The sequence below is a fragment of the Netta rufina genome, assembly GCF_964035555.1.
Source record: "Netta rufina genome assembly, chromosome: 2".
Lineage (NCBI taxonomy): Eukaryota > Metazoa > Chordata > Aves > Anseriformes > Anatidae > Netta > Netta rufina.
The window spans coordinates 48,027,015-48,046,659 of NC_140124.1; the positions used below are offsets into that span (position 1 = coordinate 48,027,015).

The window sequence follows — 19,645 nt, forward strand, 5'->3', positions numbered from 1 at the left end:
AGGGATTATGATGGTATTTAACTTATTTTGTGCTAAAACCCACAATAGGTTAAAGTTTTCTACTGACAAGTATCATGTTACAATACTTACATTTTGTGTTCATATTGTTAATTGTATACTATTGTAATATGGCAGCACTACCTCCTTAACAGGGCTGTGGCTGAGTGATGTGAGTGAATATAAAGCAAACTTTCCTGGTATACATTGTTTTACACTGACTCAAAAGCCAGGTAAGTCAGCTGGATCTCAATTCTGCAGTCTTCAAATTAAAGTGCTAGCTGAAACCAGACGTTTTCAGTAGACTGGAAATACTCTAAGAAAGCAGGCACTCTAGAGAATTAACTAACTCCACTTCTGAAACACGCATATACGTGTAGAATCTATACATTTGCTGGTACACTAACCTCACAGTTTTAATGCTGAGGATTAACATATGTACACTAAATTCCACACACATGGATACAGCGGTATCTCATATGGTTGTGTCAAGGTAATATTATCACTTCCATATTCCTAGTTTAATTTCTGATTTTTCATATTTTCTAATATCAAATATGTGATGAAGGCCTCCAAGTTTTTGCTTACCTACTATATCTAACTTGTATGGTTTGGGACTCACAATGCATAAGACAGTCTGAAAAAAAACATCATCATGTCTCAGAATGGCACACATTAACTTTTCTTAATTGGTTCAAAATAATTACCACTTACCGAGGAAAAACAGAAAACGAAACCAAATCAGCAACAAAAAAGGTATCAGGACTAAACTAAAAACATAAACCAGGAGACCTTGCCAAAGCCACATAACAGGAAGAAAAGCTTCTGCTAGTATGCCAGAACAGTGACACCTGGTGGGGGTTTTTACAGAAGCGAGTTTACAGATGGACACAGAGCAGAATACTCCGCAATGTTGCGTTAATTAAAAGAAATGCTACTTCAGTAGTTTCATTCAATACATATACCATTAATAACATTTAGTAGAAATTAGGCTTTATTGCTTTTATAATGAGGAATAAAAATTAAAAAAAAAAAAAGCAGAGAAATAACTAGTAAGAAAAACTTTCAAAACAAAATCACTGGAGTGGATTATAGTCCAAATAGCTCTGCAGCAATTTCCCCTGCTCTCCCAGGAAGTAGATTTATCACTTAAATATCACTCATCTAATATTATAACCGCATAAGGGAGAAGTTATAAGATACTAGACAAGGATTAATGTTGTAAAGGCATAAAGTTCAACATAAAAATAACATCCACATTGTTGTTTTTTTTTTTTTTTTTAAATTAATAAAGCATGGGTAATCATACTGATCTTCTCCTCTAATTAATAGACTATGCTGAATTTGTTATATGTACTTCTTGAGAAAGCAAGATTATATCACCATGGGAAACTGAAATAATATAACCTACTTTCCAGCACAGCACACAAGATTTGGACCCTTTGGACTGTATCAGATTAGAGCATATGAGTTTCTGGAACAAATCTTCAACTGCTGTAAAATGTCATAACTCAGCAAAGATACACAACTCTGACAGTTCACAACATGCGAAACCTTTTGATTTTTTTTCTTTTAACATGTTTGCACCCAAACTGAGTTATAAAAACGTAACATTTACAACTTGGAAGATGACAGATTTTCCTATCACAATGCTCATGTGTTCATCTTATTTCATTTTACCTGAGTAACCTAAGTAAACAGATTACAAGGCAATTTAAATATATTAGCTAATACAAGGTTTACTGGACTTCTCATATATAGAAATGTACTTTAACACTATTTGCAGTTTTACAAATACAAAATGAATAAGAATTTTAAAACATATTTACTGAGCAGCTATGTCTTTGACATCTGTACAGATCAACAGGTACTGTGGAATTATGTACAGAATGTATCATTTAATTTTTTAAACTGCTTTTGTGCAACCTGGCTTTAATGTGCATTTAAAGAACTGCTGTCAACATCACTGATCTGTAATGCTTACTGGTGCCAGAACTCAAGAGTACAGAAAAGGACAACAGCTCCTAAAATAATACTGTGCTATGCAGACACCTGTACATAATTCAAATAGTGCATATTAATCAATGCTTGATGACAAATAAAATTCAGCTGCTAATAAAGACGACATTTACAGGTATTAGGTTTGTTGTAGTAAGTATGAATGAATGAACTTTTCCATACATAAACATTAAAGGAAAAGACTTGAACTAGGAAGTTATGTAATCATTGAAGCTTTCAATTCAACTTGCAGAAGATTAATACAGCAGGAAAAAATCCTTTACAGTAGCAATGAAATCATTCAGAAGCATTGTCAAATCAAATGTAATTTAGTTTTATTTTACAATGAGCAATTGAAACTGAAATAAAACAATATAAGGAAAATTTAGTTTATTTATGATAGTCTTGTTAGTGTACTTCTGTGTTATGTACCTGTCATATGTTTCCTTTTCTTTTTGTGCTCTGTTCACTTGATCACTTTTGATTTTTATTTTTTAACTTATTTAGTCCAACATAAATCCATAGACACTAAAGCACAGTGAATGTGCGATTTGCAGACTGGCGTGAGTGAAAAACCATAGGAATATAATTACTTTTACGAGGTAAGCTTGGAGTAACTTGGAGGAGAAAATTTGCGCTTCAAGTACTTGAGAATGTAAAGTGGAAGACAGCTTACAACAGTGATTGCTGACACTTTCCACAGGAAGGTCACAGTTGTGATAAAGGCAACATCTGCAGAAATAAACAGGGAAAATAAATAATGGCAGCTGATAACATGGAAGCTGGAACTTTCATAGAGCAAAGTCAATAAAACTCTCTTAATTGTTTGCTTATGCTATTGTTTAAAACCAGGCAAAATAAATAAATAAATACAAAGCAACAAAACAACACAGAGACAGTTAACCTCAACATTTCATTTTTGCCAACTATTTTCTTTAAATAGGAGCTGACGAGTTCCTTTATGCTCCTTACACTGTTTTGCAGAACAAGGTAATTTTAGGGGATCTCAGTTTAATAGCAAGACTTTCTCATATGAAAAAGTTAAGCCACCTTATCCTTATTTTTCTGCTGCTATGAAATATTTATACAAGTTCCCAACCAGTCCTGGTTGTATATTTTTTTGGATCCTTTATTCCTTTTTTTTTTTTTTTTTTTTTTTCCTGAGACAGACACAACAACTAGACCAAATGATTCTTAAAACTTTAGAGATTAACTTATAGCCCAAAATTATAGAGAGAAAGCAATGTAGTTATATTGCCACAAGTAGATGTGGCAGTCAAAAGTTTTCTGTGACAAACATTAACAAGAATGGTGACACACTACACTCGCTACTGAAGTTTTTGACTATAGTTTGCAATGGTTAAGTTGTACTCTAGAATCATGGAAAGATCTGAGACCAACCCCCAAAACCAAGAAATCTTCAAGAAAAGTTAAACTTCACCTACCTAAGAAAGCTCCAAAAGACACTCTGCCTATACCTGTTTCACAAAGGGGGAGAATGAAAATGAAAGGATAGATTTCCAGAAAATATGAAATTTACATGAAAAAGAGAAAACAAAAAACAGACAAAAGATTAGCTACAAAAAAGGAAATGAAAAAGATATTAGTGGCATTAACTGTAATATTACTGATTTTCATACGACAACTGAAAGATTTTAAACAGAAATTAATACAAAACATTTTGAAAATAGATTATTTGGATATGTTTTGATGCTGTAAGTAGCTAGGCAGTTTCTTATTTTGCTTGATTAAACTTCAAAGTACAATCTACTTTATAAGCAAGGTGATTAGAACTGTTTTAGATGTGAACAAAAGTTCTCTTCAGAAAGGTGCAGCAAAAGAAATGCTTTACTGCTCCAACTATAGTCATTTAAAAATACTTTGTATATGTAGATTCCAACGCATAAACTTTGTAGATAGTTTTAACCTGCTTAGGCATACTAAATGTCAATGTAACACATCATAGAGACATGTCTGATGAAACCATTGCATGTGATTTACTCAGAAACCTAAAAACTGATTTAATTCTATGAAGGAGAATTGCAGAGCAGTATCAAATATTTTTGTTTTCCTAAGTTGAGTACCCAGTCATACTCATGATATCATTCCTTTGCAAGCAGGTGATTGTTATAAATAACATTATTGAAAGAAGCAGTTTATTTGCCTGTAGAGTCAACTGGATTGTTTTCCCAGACACATTATTCTTTACCCTGTACTATAAACCATCACTTAGGTTTATACTACACTTTATGAACCAAAAGAGATGCTCTCTCCCCCAGTTATAATCTGATGGATTAAGTAAGAGGAAAAGTGCTAAGCAGAAGTGACTGCTTCTGACATTGAAATGCATTTTTTCAGGTTAACCCATGAATAATGCACATCTCTAGGAAAGCTCATGAAATTGCAGCTTTTTCTGTACCCCTAAAATATTCATCAGTGAAGATGAAACATACAAAAATTAAGACCACAGGCTACAGGAAGCCATACAACCATTTATTTACTAATTTGTTTACACTTGACTAGCAAACACAGAGGTAGTAAAGTACTCCCCTGTACAACAGAGTTTACACGAAACAAACCACCTATTTTTTTTTTTTTTTTTCAGAAACATCTATGAACACCACCTTAAAGGTGTTTCTCAATGAAAAATACCAACAAAGGATTGAAGGACTGGCTGCCACCACTACAGAGAACTTAAAAAGGTGAAGCAGCAACTCCTGCTTTATGAAGTTCCTGTAAGTTCGGAACAAAGAGCTTGTACCTGTACACATTCTTGCTCATTCATTTACCATCTAGCTGGAGAAACTCGGGAACCAACCCAGTAATCTCTATTAAAGAGTCTGTGTACTAGTGTCAGAGAAAAGAAAAAGGTATTCTGGAAAACCTAAAATAGTGTATAATACAAGTATCAAGTGCAGCAAGATTGCTTGTTCATTAAAATTTGACTTTTGATAAATCTGGGAAGTGAACAGAACAGTTGAGACAGGCAGCAAAGCATTCACTCATTAAAAAGTAACTACATAATGTAACTACACTACTCTAGTGTTAAACACCTTGGACATAAGAGAGTGAAATCAGAATACCGGAAACTACCATATAACACATCTAATTCTGATATAGGAAGTAACAAGTGAAGAAGGGAACTTCTTACTCAATAGCTCCTGAAAAACAGGAAGGTGGAGCTGGATTCTAGTCCTTGTGAGGTATAATCAAAAACGTCACATATATTTCTGTAAGTTACATCTGTAAAACCACACTAAGAGATAGTATTTTATTTTTTTTTTACTGAAATGTAATTTGATATAAAAAGAAATATGTACTATTTTGATGCTCAGATCCTTGACTGTGAAGATTTGCATCCTCTCCTTTCAACTTGTGAATTATGAATAATTAGAACTAGACATAGTATGGTATAGACATAGAACTAGAATAGTATGGAACTAGACATAGAACAAGACATAGTATGGTATACAGCAATTTAAAACAAAGTAAGCTTAATATAATTAGGAAACGTGATGATTCTTATATAGTATATCTTAAAAACCTTCTACCTCACTCTCTGGTTTAGAAATACTTCAGCTCTTCAGTTATATCTAATGAGATAAAAAGTAATTCACCGATTTGGTGAAAGATACTGATTTTATCAAATCATATCCATTTCAATAGCGCAAATCTTGAAGTTAATTTAAGTTGAGAAGTTTAGATTGTCACTGGAAGATCAAATCAAGCAGGTGAAAAGCATGTGTGGTTCCAGTAAATTTTATCATGCAGATAAATCATAATAACAGGAAAAAAATTGTCAGCTTCTATGAGAACAGGGTAAAAGAATATTTTAAATCAACATGAAGTTCAATTTCAACTCATATTTTCTGCGGAGAATGCTCTATTTTACAAAGTGTAAAAAATTGAGAAAAAAACATTACAAACGGTATGCTACAAAGCACAGTTATTTGCTAAAATACTTCTAAAATTACTCACCAAAGTATTCATTTAGAAATGCAAGAGAGGCCACATAGCAGCCAAGACTGAGGAATTCAGCCACCACCATTAACCAGTGCCATGTTCGTATGGTCAGTGCAACCATCAAGAGCTCTGTCAAGATTAGGGCAGTGAAGGAAATGGCAACGACGTGTACAAATTCAGATTCAAAAAGCAGCAGGGCTCCATACATCAGAATACCACCTGGGAAAGGCACACAAAGTTAACAAAAGTCCACAATGAAATTTCAGTGTACCATCTTTTACAAATGCACACCGAACATTTTATTGCCTATTACAAAAGTTTCTTAACATTTTTTTCAATAAGGTAACAAGATTAATCTTTATAAAAAGAGAAGTGTTTTACTGTACTTTGTGCATGTGAAATAAAACAAACAAAAGTAAAGCAGTAAAGAAATAAAACTGTTAGAAAATTAAACACCTTTCAGAGCAATATATCTGATGAACTGTTAATTAACCTCATTTTGTCTAGTGCTATAAATGAGAGATTGTTGAAAGTGTAATTACTTTTAACTGATTACATAATTCAGATTTCTTCAACAGTACTTCTGTCATTCCATGAAAGAAAACTACTGTGTAAGTATATGCAATGTGATAAGCACTCGTTAAAATTTTTCTGGATTAGCATTTAATTAAAACCATGTCCTTTTTTAGGTGACATGCATCAATACAAATACCAATCTATGCCATGTTTTGAATGGTCCTGGCACGCTACAGGAATATCGATTTACGAGATAAACAGAAAGCAATATATATAACTGCTGATGAAATGTTAAGCTTTGGGAATTCAATCTGCTTCTGAAAAACAATACTGTTAATAGCAGACAAAAATTTCTCAGTTCAGTAAAGTCATGACGCTCTCCTACCTTGGTAAATACTGATTAAAACCCAGATGAGGAAGGTCTTAAATGACAAAGATCTCCCCTAAGGGAAACAAGTGAGAGGACAGGTAAACACTACTTAAAAAAAAAATCTACTAATTTCATATATCTTAATAGTTCAGCGCTACAGAGACATTTTGCAAGTATAATAAGCAGTCTTTGAAGAGATATAAGCTAAAAAGCTTCTACTTATACTTATGTTACTTCATTGCAAAAGCATATGGAAACTGCACAAAGTCAAAATCAAGGAGCAGGACAGTTAAGGTTTTAAATAGCAAATATACACCTTAGTTTGCAATGCTATGGCTTGTTTTCAGAAGAATAATTACAGTGAAATAATTGTTTTTTTAAGGCTTTTATGTTATTTCAAAAGTATGCTTCAAGAAAAAGAGAATTCTGTGCCTACTGACCTAAACCCCATACAAAAGGTAAAGTTACTACTAGTCACTTCAAAATGTTGGATAAACTATTTGCAGTCATGGAAAAAACATGACTATTTTAAGTATTATTTAAGCAAAGATTACCAAATATATTTTTGATCTTGTGATATTAAATGCTATAGTTTGAATCACATGCATCAAACAATAAATGCTGTATGTGCTGAAGAGTTGCATTCTGTGAGAATACTGATGAAATATGTTAGAACTACAAAGTTAAAAGGATAAGAAGTTGGACTTTTACCACAAAAGTGTGGTCACTAGAATAGGCAAGAATCAGCACTTTACAGGGAAATGTATGTGTTTCACTGCTGTAGAAACGGATGAATTAACTCATTCAATTATTTCAGTAGAGGCTAAAACATTTTCTTGTAAACACAGAGTTCATTGGAAGGTGCTGAAGGCATTTTCATAAATCTGTATACAATCTAGAATGTTGGAGACAGACTAACATACAGGAAAAAATTCTAGTACAAGCAACAAGAAATACTAGATTTTGTTTTTCCTATGAGTCCCTACTCATTTTCCTTTGAGTACTGGACCCTGATTCCACTTTAGACCATAGCTCCCAATTAGCAAGATTTCTAAAATAAAAATAAGCTTGAGTTCTGATTTAACTTTATGAACTAGAAGGGAGTAAATCACTCCTGAGCCTCTAGCACAACAGGCACCGAATAATTTTCAGATGAAAGTGAGGAGCCCTCTTACTTACTTTCTTATCATAGAATGGGTTGAGTTGAAGGAACCTTAAAGACCATCATCTAGCTCCTCTGCCCCCCTATGCCCACCATGTGCACGGACACCTTCCACTAGATGAGGTTGCTCAAAGCCCCATCCAACCTGGCCTTAAACACTTCCAGGGCAGGGACATTCTCAACTACTCTGGGAAACCTGTTCCCATGCCTCATCGCTCTCTGAGTGAAGAATTTATTCATCTAATCTAAATCTACCCTCTTTTAGCACATTTAATTTAAAACCATTACCCCTTGTGCTATCACTACACCCCCTGACAAAGAGTCGTTCCCCATATTTCTTGTTGGTCCCCTCTAAGTATTTGAAGGCTGCTATAAGGTTTCCCTGGAGCCTTCTCTTCTCCAGACTGAACAACCCCAACTCCCTCAGACTGTCTTCATAGCAGAGGTGCTCCAGCCTTCTGATCATCTTCAAGGCCTTCCTCTGGATTCACTCTACTAGGTCCATGTCTCTCTTGTGGTGAGGGCCCCAGAGCTGAACACAGTACGCCAGGTGGGGTCTCATGAGAGCAGAGTAGAGAGGGAGAATCAAATCCCTCAACTTGCTGGCCACACTTCTTTAGATGCAGCCCAGGATACAATTGTCTTTCTGGGATACAAGTGCACATAGCTAGCTCATGTTGAGCTTTTCATCCACCAGTATCCCCATGTCCCTCTCTAATGGGCTGCTCTCAATCCACTCATAGCCCAGCCTGTATTCATGCTTGGGAACAACCTGACCCAGGTGCAGGACCTTGCACTTGGCCTTGTTAAACTTCATGAGCTTCACACAGGCCCACCTCTCAAGCCTGCCAAGGTCTCTCTGGATGGCATTCCCTCCCTGCAGTATGTCAGCTGTACCATGTGGCTTGGTGTTGCCTGCAAACTTGCTGAGTGTGCACTCAATGCCATTGTCCATGTCACCAACGAAGATGTTAAATACTTCTGGACCCAACAGAGACCCCCCCTGAGGGACACCACTTGTCACTATCTCTACCCCTGGACACTAGCCATTGACTTCAACTCTGAGAATGACCACCCAGCCAATTCCTTATTCATCAAATCCATCTCTTTTCCATTTGGAGACGAGGATGTTTTGCAGGACAGTGTCAAATACTTTGCACAAATCCAGCTACATGACGCCAGTTGCACTTACCTTATCCACCAAGGCTGTAACCCCATTGTAGAAGGCCATTAGATTTATCAGGCATGATTTGCCCTTAGTGACACCATGTCGGCTGTCACCAATCTGTTGGATGCCACCTATCTGTTCTCTGTGAGCCTAAGGATAAAACAGGACCTATGACCTTGGTGGGTACATAGTGACTGCCCTGTAGTTCCCCATGTCTTCCTTTTTTCCCTTTTAACAATGGAGGTTATGTTTCCCCTTTTCCAAAGGAAAAAAATTGTACTTCCTTTCAAGTGTTCATCTGCTATTCCAGCATCTGTAGGAGCCACAGTAACAGGAATGTTGAATCACTGTTTTCTCCATGGTATGTGTCCACACCTGTCCCTGAACCTTGCTAATTTTCTCTTGTTCTTGCAACAGAGGAAGAATCTGTCCATGAGTTATGCCAACACATCTTAACCTTAAAATCCTAAAAGCCTTTTGACCATTAGCACATCTCAGAGAAGAAACCAATTCCTAGGAATACAGTTCTAGTCCACATCAACACATATTTCAGTAATGTTAGCTGAATAGCCTTAGTTGAGATTTGCGTGTAGAGTCCAGAATTTCAGAAGTAATGTGCAGAAATAGGTACGCTCCTCAGTGTCACCACTAAGGCAGTGTGGAACCAGATGATCTTTAAGATTCCTTCCAACCCAAACCATTCTATGTTTCTATGATAATAAACGCTCACAGTAAGATTGCCTTATAATGGTGAAGTCAAATGTAGTATTAGTAAAGTACATAACTTCCTGTACTACTTATCCATAATTGCTCCTCATCATCGTCTATCTGTCTGAATATAATGCAAACCCAGTTTCTCCATGTTCTCCAAAGCCAGTGATTCATCATTGCCAGGAACTGTCATTTAAGTTAAACAAAAAGCTAGTCTGTGCATCTACACGTCCTGAGCAGTTTCAAAGTACAGTTTACCTTCTTTCTCTCCGTAAGAATTTAGAGTTTTTCCACACCTGAGATTTCAACGGTTATTCACACGTGAGCACTGAGAACATTCATACCTTTGTGAGATCCTTATAAAGTTCTGGATACAGCAATGCCATTTCTGGCTTCACATCCTGATCCAATACTAAAGAGAAGACTGGAAACATGGTATATATGGTTGCATACCTATATAAAAGGAAAGCACAAACTGACATTTTTGTATCACGATTTTAAATTAATCTATTGAGTTCAATCACTCTTTTAATGTAAATGAAGTTAAACTGGTTATCCTACCCAGTACTGAAGAAACTTACTAATGCAGCTTTACAAAGGATGGTTGAGTCACCATCCCTGGAGGTGGTCTTCAAGAAACATACAGATTTGTAACTGAGTAGCATGGTTTAGTGGTGGACTTCAGTACTAGGTTAAAAGTTGGACTAGATGATCTTAAGAAGTCTTTTCCAACCTGAATGATTCTATGATTCTATTGTCCAAATGCAACCTAGTCTTAGGCTTCTGAGAACTGCCATTTGTGAGAAGTTATAGACACATTATTTATCTAGAAATAATAACCAGATGTCTTTTGTCCACATATATCACCCAAATGTATTGTCTACTACCATATTTACTATGTATTTGCATTTTGACAACCAGTTAAAAGAGCTGGCATTGAAACTCATCCACAGAGGATGAAAAATGAAGAAAAAAAACAAGTGCTGTGTCCCTGACATTACAGTAAAGATAAGAGAATTAATGGAAGTCTCACCAGCTCAGAAAGTGGCTTTAGATTTTAGTATGCAAGTGCCAGTTGTATACCTATAGACCACATGGTATATATTTTCATAGGGGTTAGCAGAACTATTTACAAGCATTTTGGAGAGGTTTACTGTTTCCTTCTGCGGTGCCTGGTGAAATCAGACCTTTATTTGGCTACAATTTGAGTTACTACTGTTTAAATGAACTAAAACAAGTATAGAAAGAAGCTCTTAGGACAGGAGGGGCAGAGAACAGTGAGAAATGTGAATATGTCCATATACCTCAGCTGAATAACTTGGGGGAGCTATATTTCTAAAGCAGCTTTTGCAACAAGACAAGGGTACTTCATATTCTGCATGCATGATCCAGAATGGAAATCTATGTAGTGGACTTGGTGCACTTTCAGAGGAAATTTCGGTCAGTAGCTTCAGCTCCATTTTTTAACAGATGAATCTGTGATTCTCACTGAGACTTCTATAGCAATTTGTGTAACAGCTAAAACTGGTTTGTGAGATTTCCTCTATCATTTTCACCCTGTATGTCAAAAAAACTATATGTTTTTCTTCTTTTAAGGCAATGGCAGATTGCCCTCTTCAGAGAATCTCCCCAGTCATGTAGTGGATATAAGTGCGTATCCAACCTAGTTGAGTGTTCATTTGTAGGCTCATTCCAGGTGTCGTTAGCATACCAATGATAAATGTATTAAAAATGGTCCAGCCACCAACTACATGATGTTACTTAACAAGTGTTTGTAATTATTAACATATACCACAACTGTTGATTTGAACTTACCCTACCATTAGGAATCCTTGGTACAAGGGAACAGATGCAAAATAGAAGACTGATGAAAATACAGCCTACAAAAGACAACAATTACATATATTTAACATAATTCTGTATATGAAACATTACAATAAAGAAAAAAAACACATTACTGCTTAAGGTTTTGTGACTTTTCAAGGACTGCGTTTAACTATTCTGAAAACAAAGTTTTAAATACCTGCATAGTTGAAATAATAAGGCCTCGGTGCATGACAAATTGACCAAGTGCTGCTGATCTTTTGTAACTATTTCGGCCATGTACCATCAGCAGCCTTCCTATGTGTTTAAATTGTGTGATAGAAAAGTCAGCTGCTAAGGAAGCTTGTTTTCCCTCCTAGAACAAAAAAAGGTTACAAATATGAAACCCACTGTAGAACATATGTTTCAAATTTTAAAATTCTAAATTACAATTAATTTCACAAGTCAAATTTACTACCGCTTCAGAAATCAACTCTACAGCATGACACAAAGGACAGTTTTTTGGTGCGCATTTTAAAAAAATGCAGTGGCAGTAACAAGTACGTTTAACTGCCTATCTTGCATCTTTCAGGTAAATACATATATACACAGAAATAACTAGTGTTTTCTGCTTTTCTTGCTCTTTATATTTAAAAAGATAAAGCAGAGAACACAGAAGCAGAGAAAGTATTATTTCAAAGACTGAGCATTTTTTTATCATCTTATAGCAGACTTCAATTTGAAATATTCGATTTAATGTTGTTTAAGAATCATGTCATATTTGAGAATTGACCTGGTAACATTACCTTGCCTTCAATTCCAATTCCACAGTCGGCTGCTTGGATCATGCTGACATCATTTCCTCCATCACCTGGAAAATGTCACTGCAGTATTCAGCACTTCAGAGGTTTTACTCTCCTGGCCTTAAAGTATTTTAGGAATCTCCTAATATATCTTTAAATTCTTACAGTTAATCTATGGATTATGATTAATAACTTCAGCAATCAAGACTTTTTCCTGTGGAGTAAGGAAAAAAAACACACCTTTCTCACGGAATGACATTTTCTGCTACAACTGTGTAAATACCTGGCTGTTGATAAAGAAATCTCTTTGGTTTTGTTTCTCAATGGTGCCACCTACTGTGTAAGTTTACTACAGATTTTAGCTACTGCAATGGAAGATAGTGTCAACAGTTACCTATTGCACAGGTGCGTTTTCCAGTGTGATGCTGTAACAGTTTCACGATATGGGCTTTTTGAGTGGGAGAACATCGACAGCACACTACAGCAGGACACTGGCAAGCCAACTCTACAAACTCATGCTCATAGTATTTCAGACAAACCTAAGAGAAAAATACACTCACATTTATTTTTAAGATTAAATAATACATGTACTCCAACACAAACACAGTATGAAGACTTCTTTTACGAGGTTCTGCTTAAACAACAGCCCTCTGGGAGCAAAAGCCACTGTCCCTTGACTGCATTCTATTATTTTAAACTGACATTCTCTTTCATTTGGACAGCTAATGCATTTTAGAGTTAACAAAAGAGACAGTACTACAGCATGCAATATACAAATCTCATTCTATTACTATACAGGAGTCCAGAGAACCAACAAAATTTGAACATACATGCTCTTTTTACTATTGAACGAAAAACAGTAGTAACTCTAAGGATAACTTATGATATGGTTAAATATTGGAAGAAAGTTTAAGAGCATGAAGCCACTGATACTTCATAAAAATAGTTACAAAAGCTTTATAAAAATAGTTTGTATGAACTTAGTTCATAAAGTATAAATACAACTTGACAGCAACCAAACTCTTACCTCAAGTGAGTCCCCAGATATCACCAAGGCACAGTCATGCTTCCTCCTAAAGGCATTTAGTTCTAAGTGAGCCTCCCCTCGAGTAGCAACCTTTAATAAAAATCACTCAAGATTTTTAAAGGAAAAAACAAAACAAAAAACAACAACAACAAAAAACAAAGCTTTAGTTTTTCAACAAATGTTTTATTCTAATGCAGTACCAATAGGTACTGCATTGCCAATGGTACCAATGGGATGTGACTTTAAGTCTTGAATCTCTATGGAGTGAAAAATCAATCCTCAGACAAAGAAAATCTGTGTAGTCAGACTAATTGGTTCCTCATAAAAAGTAGACTAGGGCAGAAATACTAATGAATTAATACAATTTAAATATCTTAAATTCAATCTGACCCTAGTCTTTCCATCTTGGCTGAGTCAGAGGAAAAAATAGTCCCCAAGTCAGAAAAAAAGACTTTATTAACCAGCAAAATATATTCTTGGAATAATGCAAGATGTTCATATTAGTAGTTCTTTCAGTTTGGATAAGTAAACAGAGTTCAAGAGACACAGAAAAATGTGCTTACTAGCACTAATCACTTTGAATCTTGCACAAGTACGCAAACAGGACCAAGTGACAAAATACAGAAGAATTACATCTTTTTTTTTTTTTTTTTGTTTTTTTTTTTATAATTTACATAACTATTGTTTCAGAGCGGCCCGGATGTCAAATGTGGGAAAACGAAACAAAACAAAACAAAAAAAAACACACCAACCCTAAACCAAATAGTTCAAAGGCTACCAAATGGATTTTGGAAGGTTTTGAACTAGAACACAAAACATAATTAATTTATACACAGATTTTGAAGAGAAAGGTGTTTTTTTTTCTTCAATATACATCAGCTTCTTTTAGAGCTATCATGTAGGCCAAAATTACAAGCAGAGAATAAAACCAACTCTGATTATACCTCTAATTTTGGCTCTGTCAACATTGTGCCTGAAGTTTTGATATATATGAGTCCGAATCACATTACTTCCTACAATAACATACAGCCCAAAGACATTCATCCCTCTGGAGAAGAGTCTCTACCATGCAAAATTTGGGTTATGTTAAAATGCACTTGTAAACAGAATAACCCATACTCATATCACAATTCAGATTTTTTCCCCTCCTTTCCCACAATGAAACACATAAATAGAAAACTCCTATTCTGCCAACGGTTAGGAACCAAGGATTGCATTGGTCCACAATAATCTTTCTGCATTGCAGAGATTATAAGATGTCAGCACTTGGCACACACTGAGGAACACTAACTGTCCACTCTGTTCTACCTTCACCTAGCAGAGGTATTTTTTCTTTGTAAACTCTCTATATATGAGATATATATATATATATATATATATATATATACACACACACACACATATATATATGTAAACAATATATCAATTAATTTCATTATAAAATTAACAGGTTGAGAATGTTAAGAACAAGACATCAAGAAAAACAAAATGCATCTTTTTGGGAAGCCAAACTAGTAAGTTATTTATTCACTAATTTATAAGCAAAATAGAAGCGTTAAAGTACTAGGTATTTTCTTACATTAATCCAGGAGTTCATTCTTTGCAGCAAATATAGCCACAGAAATACTGTTGTATGAATCTATTTTCTAACTAATTTAAAACTTTGTGTATTCTCAGTTAACGCAGTTTTATGTTTATCTCTTATTACTAGTCAAGGTAATGAAAATAAAAATCTGACTCAAACTAAATAGATTATGTTCAGGAAGACAATTTGTAATGTTACAACATGGAAAGGTCAACAAAAATTGATCTGAAGTTTTATCAGAAGCATTAATAATTTAATTGCAAATAGTCTGCAGGGCTTAATTTGCCATTCTGATGCTTCATAGGAAACTACATTTACATGTAAATTATATTCATATAATTATTTTTGTAGGTGCAAGTGGTTCATTTAGAACAAACACAGACATATGTCTGATCACACAGCATCAAAAAGTCTGGAAAAAGTCTGGAAAATCTTTATTTTTGTTTGAGCTGAGTGGAGTTGATACTATTTAAATATAACTGATATGTATAGAAAAATATTCCATTTACTTTTCTAACAATTATCTTAATCAGTATATTAAAAAAATGTACATGTTTTATTGGAAAAATCAAAATAGATTTTTTTGATTTTCATCTGAACTGTGTCTATACAGGGGACTTTGGCATCAGAGTTTAATTCAGGACTAAGTCTGCTTGAGTCTAAGGAATGCTATTAGCAGAAATGTTAGAACAAGCTAGAACCATATTCAGATTGCCTAAGTTCCTAGAAACTCTTTCCTACTGGCTCAATACCTCACATGGACCTCTCTTTATCATTATTTAGACATGCCTTACTATATCCATTGTGTAAGTTAAGAGTGAAAAATGCACGTAAAACCTGACTTGCCTAAACATGCCCACAAACATTTCTGTAGCATATGAACAAATCTAAAAACAACCACCCTTAAACAGAAGCAATGCTCTGTAATTCTAAAATCCTTGAATGACAACCTAGCTTAAGTAATACTCTACTTGAGTAATACTCTACTTGACTGTTGCTATGACGCTCTCTACAGTAACTCATCTATTTTATAACAAGTAGCCAACTAGTATTCAAACAAAACAAAATTGGTATTAGTTGTCTTTTGATGAATCCAACAAAAAAGTCGGACCTATACTTACAGGTCTGAAAATGTGAATATCCTGAGTCCTAGACACTAGGTGAGAACTTTTTGCGATGCAAGTTGCTGTCTCCAGTTTATCTCCTGTTAACATCCATATCTGCAAAATAATGTAAGAGTTAATTCTGACAGACATTAACATATCTGTTGTCCATATCTGAATGAAAATTTTCTCCAACCTTTTTCTAGTACTCCATAAAATCAGATTGCCATGGAATATATACAGATATACATACTTTTAACAAAAAATAACGAGCAGTTTTTACTGCAGTAACACACAAAGAAAAGGTTCATCTTTAAGAATCTTTCATTCTTCTTTCCCTATCACAAGAGTCTACATCTCAATTTACGCGAAGACAAGGGGAAACTTTGTGGCAACCCACTGGCAGTTGAACAGGCATAAAAGACCTTCCCTATGGCCCTAATACTACCTTGATCAAAAAGCAGAGGATACAGACCCAAGTACAAGAGAAATAACTACTGAGGCCGCTCAGCAAAACGATGTGACAACAGTTTGTGATCCTAGTAAGAATTTACCAAGTAGCAGCCAAACTGTTGGATGGCATATCCTGGAGGAAAAGCTACAGACCCAATACTCTGAAGAAATCCTGCCCACTGACCACAATGAACTGGGATGAATGCATTCCTTAAAGTGGGAATAAGGCTGATGATCCATCTGTTCTTAAAATGAAACAGCTCTCTTCCTCAACCCCATAACACCAACAAGACTGAAGGATGCCTGTATGAAATAACATTAGCCCTATACCAAATAGAAAAAAACAAGGAAGAATGAATGACCTAAGTTGCAGAAGTTATTACCAAATAGTTACTAAGTTAATAGTTGCAATTTTATTAAACCATAAGCTTCTGTCTACCTCTGTTCCCGTATGTCTCAGGTAAGATCAATATGGACACTAACAAAAATGGTCTGTGACTTCACAAAACCCTCATTACTGCTTTCCCATCAGTAATCGCGTAATCTATAATTTTATGACTTATCTATAGTTACTGTTGTGTTCCCAGTCTACTATAATGTGGGCTGTGATTAAAGTCAGAACAATTTCCATCATCTGAAATCCTAGAACTCCATTGATAAGAAACCCTAAAAACTGTCACACTACGCCTATTCGTAGCAGGACATACTGATCCAGATATCTCTTAACAGTTAGAACGGACCACATATGGAAAAAGTATCAACAGTAAATAAGAAAATAATGTACATGAAGTACTACATACAAGTACTTTGCACTAGTTGCACTGTACTAAAGAAATGTGATGTGATCACAAGGCTTTAATCCAAATATGTATTTCTCCGATTGCACAACACTGTGCTGCCAGCAAATTCAACTGAGAGCCTTTGGGAAGCTGCGATTAACTAAAAAAACAACCAAACAACAAAAAAAGAATCACAAAATAGCCTATTTGGGAAGGCACCTCTGGAGACTACCTACTCTGACTTCCCTGCTCAAAGAAGAGTCAACTATAGCGGGCTGCTCAGGACTACGTCAAGGCAGTTTTGAACTTCTCCAAGTATGGAGACTCCACAAACTCTCTGAGAAACCTGCTCCAATGTTTGATCACCCTTATAGTATAAAGGTTGCTTCTTTCATTCAAGTGGAACTTCTGTATTTCAATTTGTGTCCATTGCCTCTTGTGCTTTCAGTAGGTGCCTCTGAGAAGAGTCTGGGCTCTTCTGTAGTTCAAACAGTTCACCTTTTGAACTTGGCTGAAACTTTTTGTGAGTGACAAGCCTGAAAACATTATCATAAGAATATTGGCCCAAACTGATTTAGTATAAATTTCAGCTAGGACAGTTTACTGTAGGCAAACAGAGGATAAATGACAGGGACATACATTGGCATTTTTTCCTATAAAAGTTTAAGATTAATGAAACCTGTGGTTTGCAAGGGATCTTCGAACACAGTGCCTACTTGTTTCTGCTAGATCATGTCCAGAATGCACTTAGGACTTCACATATTTCTTATTGAATGAACCTTAATGTAGACAACTATAAACGGTGTCTTGTAAAAGGAAAAAAAAAAATAATCCACAAACATTAATAAATGATAGATTGTGTGTCACAACAGTATGCGTTCACTACCTTTATTCCAGCGTTTCTTAGCATCTCTAGAGTTGGTCTAACATCTGCTTGCAATTGATCTTCTACTCCAGTGAGACACAGCAATTCCATTTCTCGCTCCAAACTCTCTACAACAGCAGCAACTTTCAAGTTTCTATCATGTATGCTTAACTTTGCTTGGTTATATCGACTCTGTTTGCACAAACACAAAACTACTTAGACTTGGCTGTGACTTAAAAAAAAAAAAAAAGTAAGCATTTGGCCTATCAGTTATAATAAAAAGTTGCATTTAAATATCTTCAATAAAGAACAAAATTAAAAGAGTGGATTTGCACCTAATCTTATACGCATTTTTTCTGACAGGTAAACCCAAGAGAGCCTTCTGAAGACCTTCTATAAATTAGGCATCTCAACATCTAAGCGGAAACTGCTCTCATCTTTGAGAACAAGTAGGTTTTTTGGTCAGACTAAAGCTATTGGTCAGACTAAAGCTACGGAATTAACATTATGCTATCCTCTGGGAAAATACAATCCAGTCACTTAAATTTATACAGTATTCTGTGCATACCTGCAGAACAATCAATAATGAATGGTAAGATCTGTAATAGTCTGTCATACCTCAACTATCAGTATTTTCAATATGAGTTGTCTTTTTTACCTTATTAACAGAGTAAAAAAGATTATGTTCCCCTTGAAGTAAATACATAAAGCAAAACACAAGAGCAACGTGAATAATATAGATGATTCTATCCCTTCATACCTCAAAATCTTGATACTGTTCCTCAGTCAGTGATTTTTTGGCAACAACCAGAGTACGCAGTCCTTCTCGAGCCATATTACCACACTAAATGGACCAAAACATAGAATAATAATGGAAATATTTAAGTGTATGCACACATTTCATACCATATACTAGCAGGGAATGTCTGTAGCATAACAGTTTGTTTCTTTAAACTGTAGATTAGTTTGGAGAAGTCACAAAAACACTTTCACTTCAGTTTTCCCAAAGTAGTATACTATTGGCAAGCCAATTAAGACTTTCTCTTCAAGCTTAAAGAAAAACTCTTGTAGGCTGAAGTCTAAAAGTAAATTAAAACTATTTTAAAAGCACATTAAACCTATTTTTAACACTAAATATATATATATATTTTTCAGAGAAACGTACCTCTTGTCAAAAAAAGGTCTACACATTAAAAATAGCCGTGGAATAGCATATCTTAATGAAAAACAAGGCTGTATAGAACAAAACACTTATTGATTTGACCTCATAAAAGCTAAATAAATTAAACAAGTATTTTACAATTAATTGTGCATCATTATCGCCAAAAGTAATTTTTATGAC

At 35.0% G+C, this 19,645-nt stretch overlaps 1 protein-coding gene across 4 annotated transcripts in view; it reads right to left on the bottom strand.

Moving 5' to 3' along the window:
• Positions 1-721: 721 nt before the first annotated feature.
• ATP9B (ATPase phospholipid transporting 9B (putative)) overlaps positions 722-19,645 on the bottom strand; it is a 164,968-nt gene continuing 146,044 nt past the window's right edge. For 3 of the 4 annotated variants that reach the window (XM_084282524.1, XM_084282526.1, XM_084282527.1), the window contains 13 exons: positions 19,064-19,147; positions 18,325-18,495; positions 16,225-16,323; positions 13,519-13,608; positions 12,886-13,030; positions 12,495-12,559; positions 11,909-12,064; positions 11,701-11,765; positions 10,230-10,338; positions 6,860-6,917; positions 5,974-6,177; positions 3,441-3,473; positions 722-2,727 (listed from right to left, as the gene is read on the bottom strand). In XM_084282524.1, coding sequence (XP_084138650.1) covers positions 2,591-2,727; positions 3,441-3,473; positions 5,974-6,177; positions 6,860-6,917; positions 10,230-10,338; positions 11,701-11,765; positions 11,909-12,064; positions 12,495-12,559; positions 12,886-13,030; positions 13,519-13,608; positions 16,225-16,323; positions 18,325-18,495; positions 19,064-19,147 — 1,416 coding nt within the window. In that variant the 3' untranslated portion in view covers positions 722-2,590. The remainder of the gene's footprint in view (positions 2,728-3,440; positions 3,474-5,973; positions 6,178-6,859; positions 6,918-10,229; positions 10,339-11,700; positions 11,766-11,908; positions 12,065-12,494; positions 12,560-12,885; positions 13,031-13,518; positions 13,609-16,224; positions 16,324-18,324; positions 18,496-19,063; positions 19,148-19,645) is intronic. The other variant, XM_084282525.1, reaches the window with a different exon arrangement.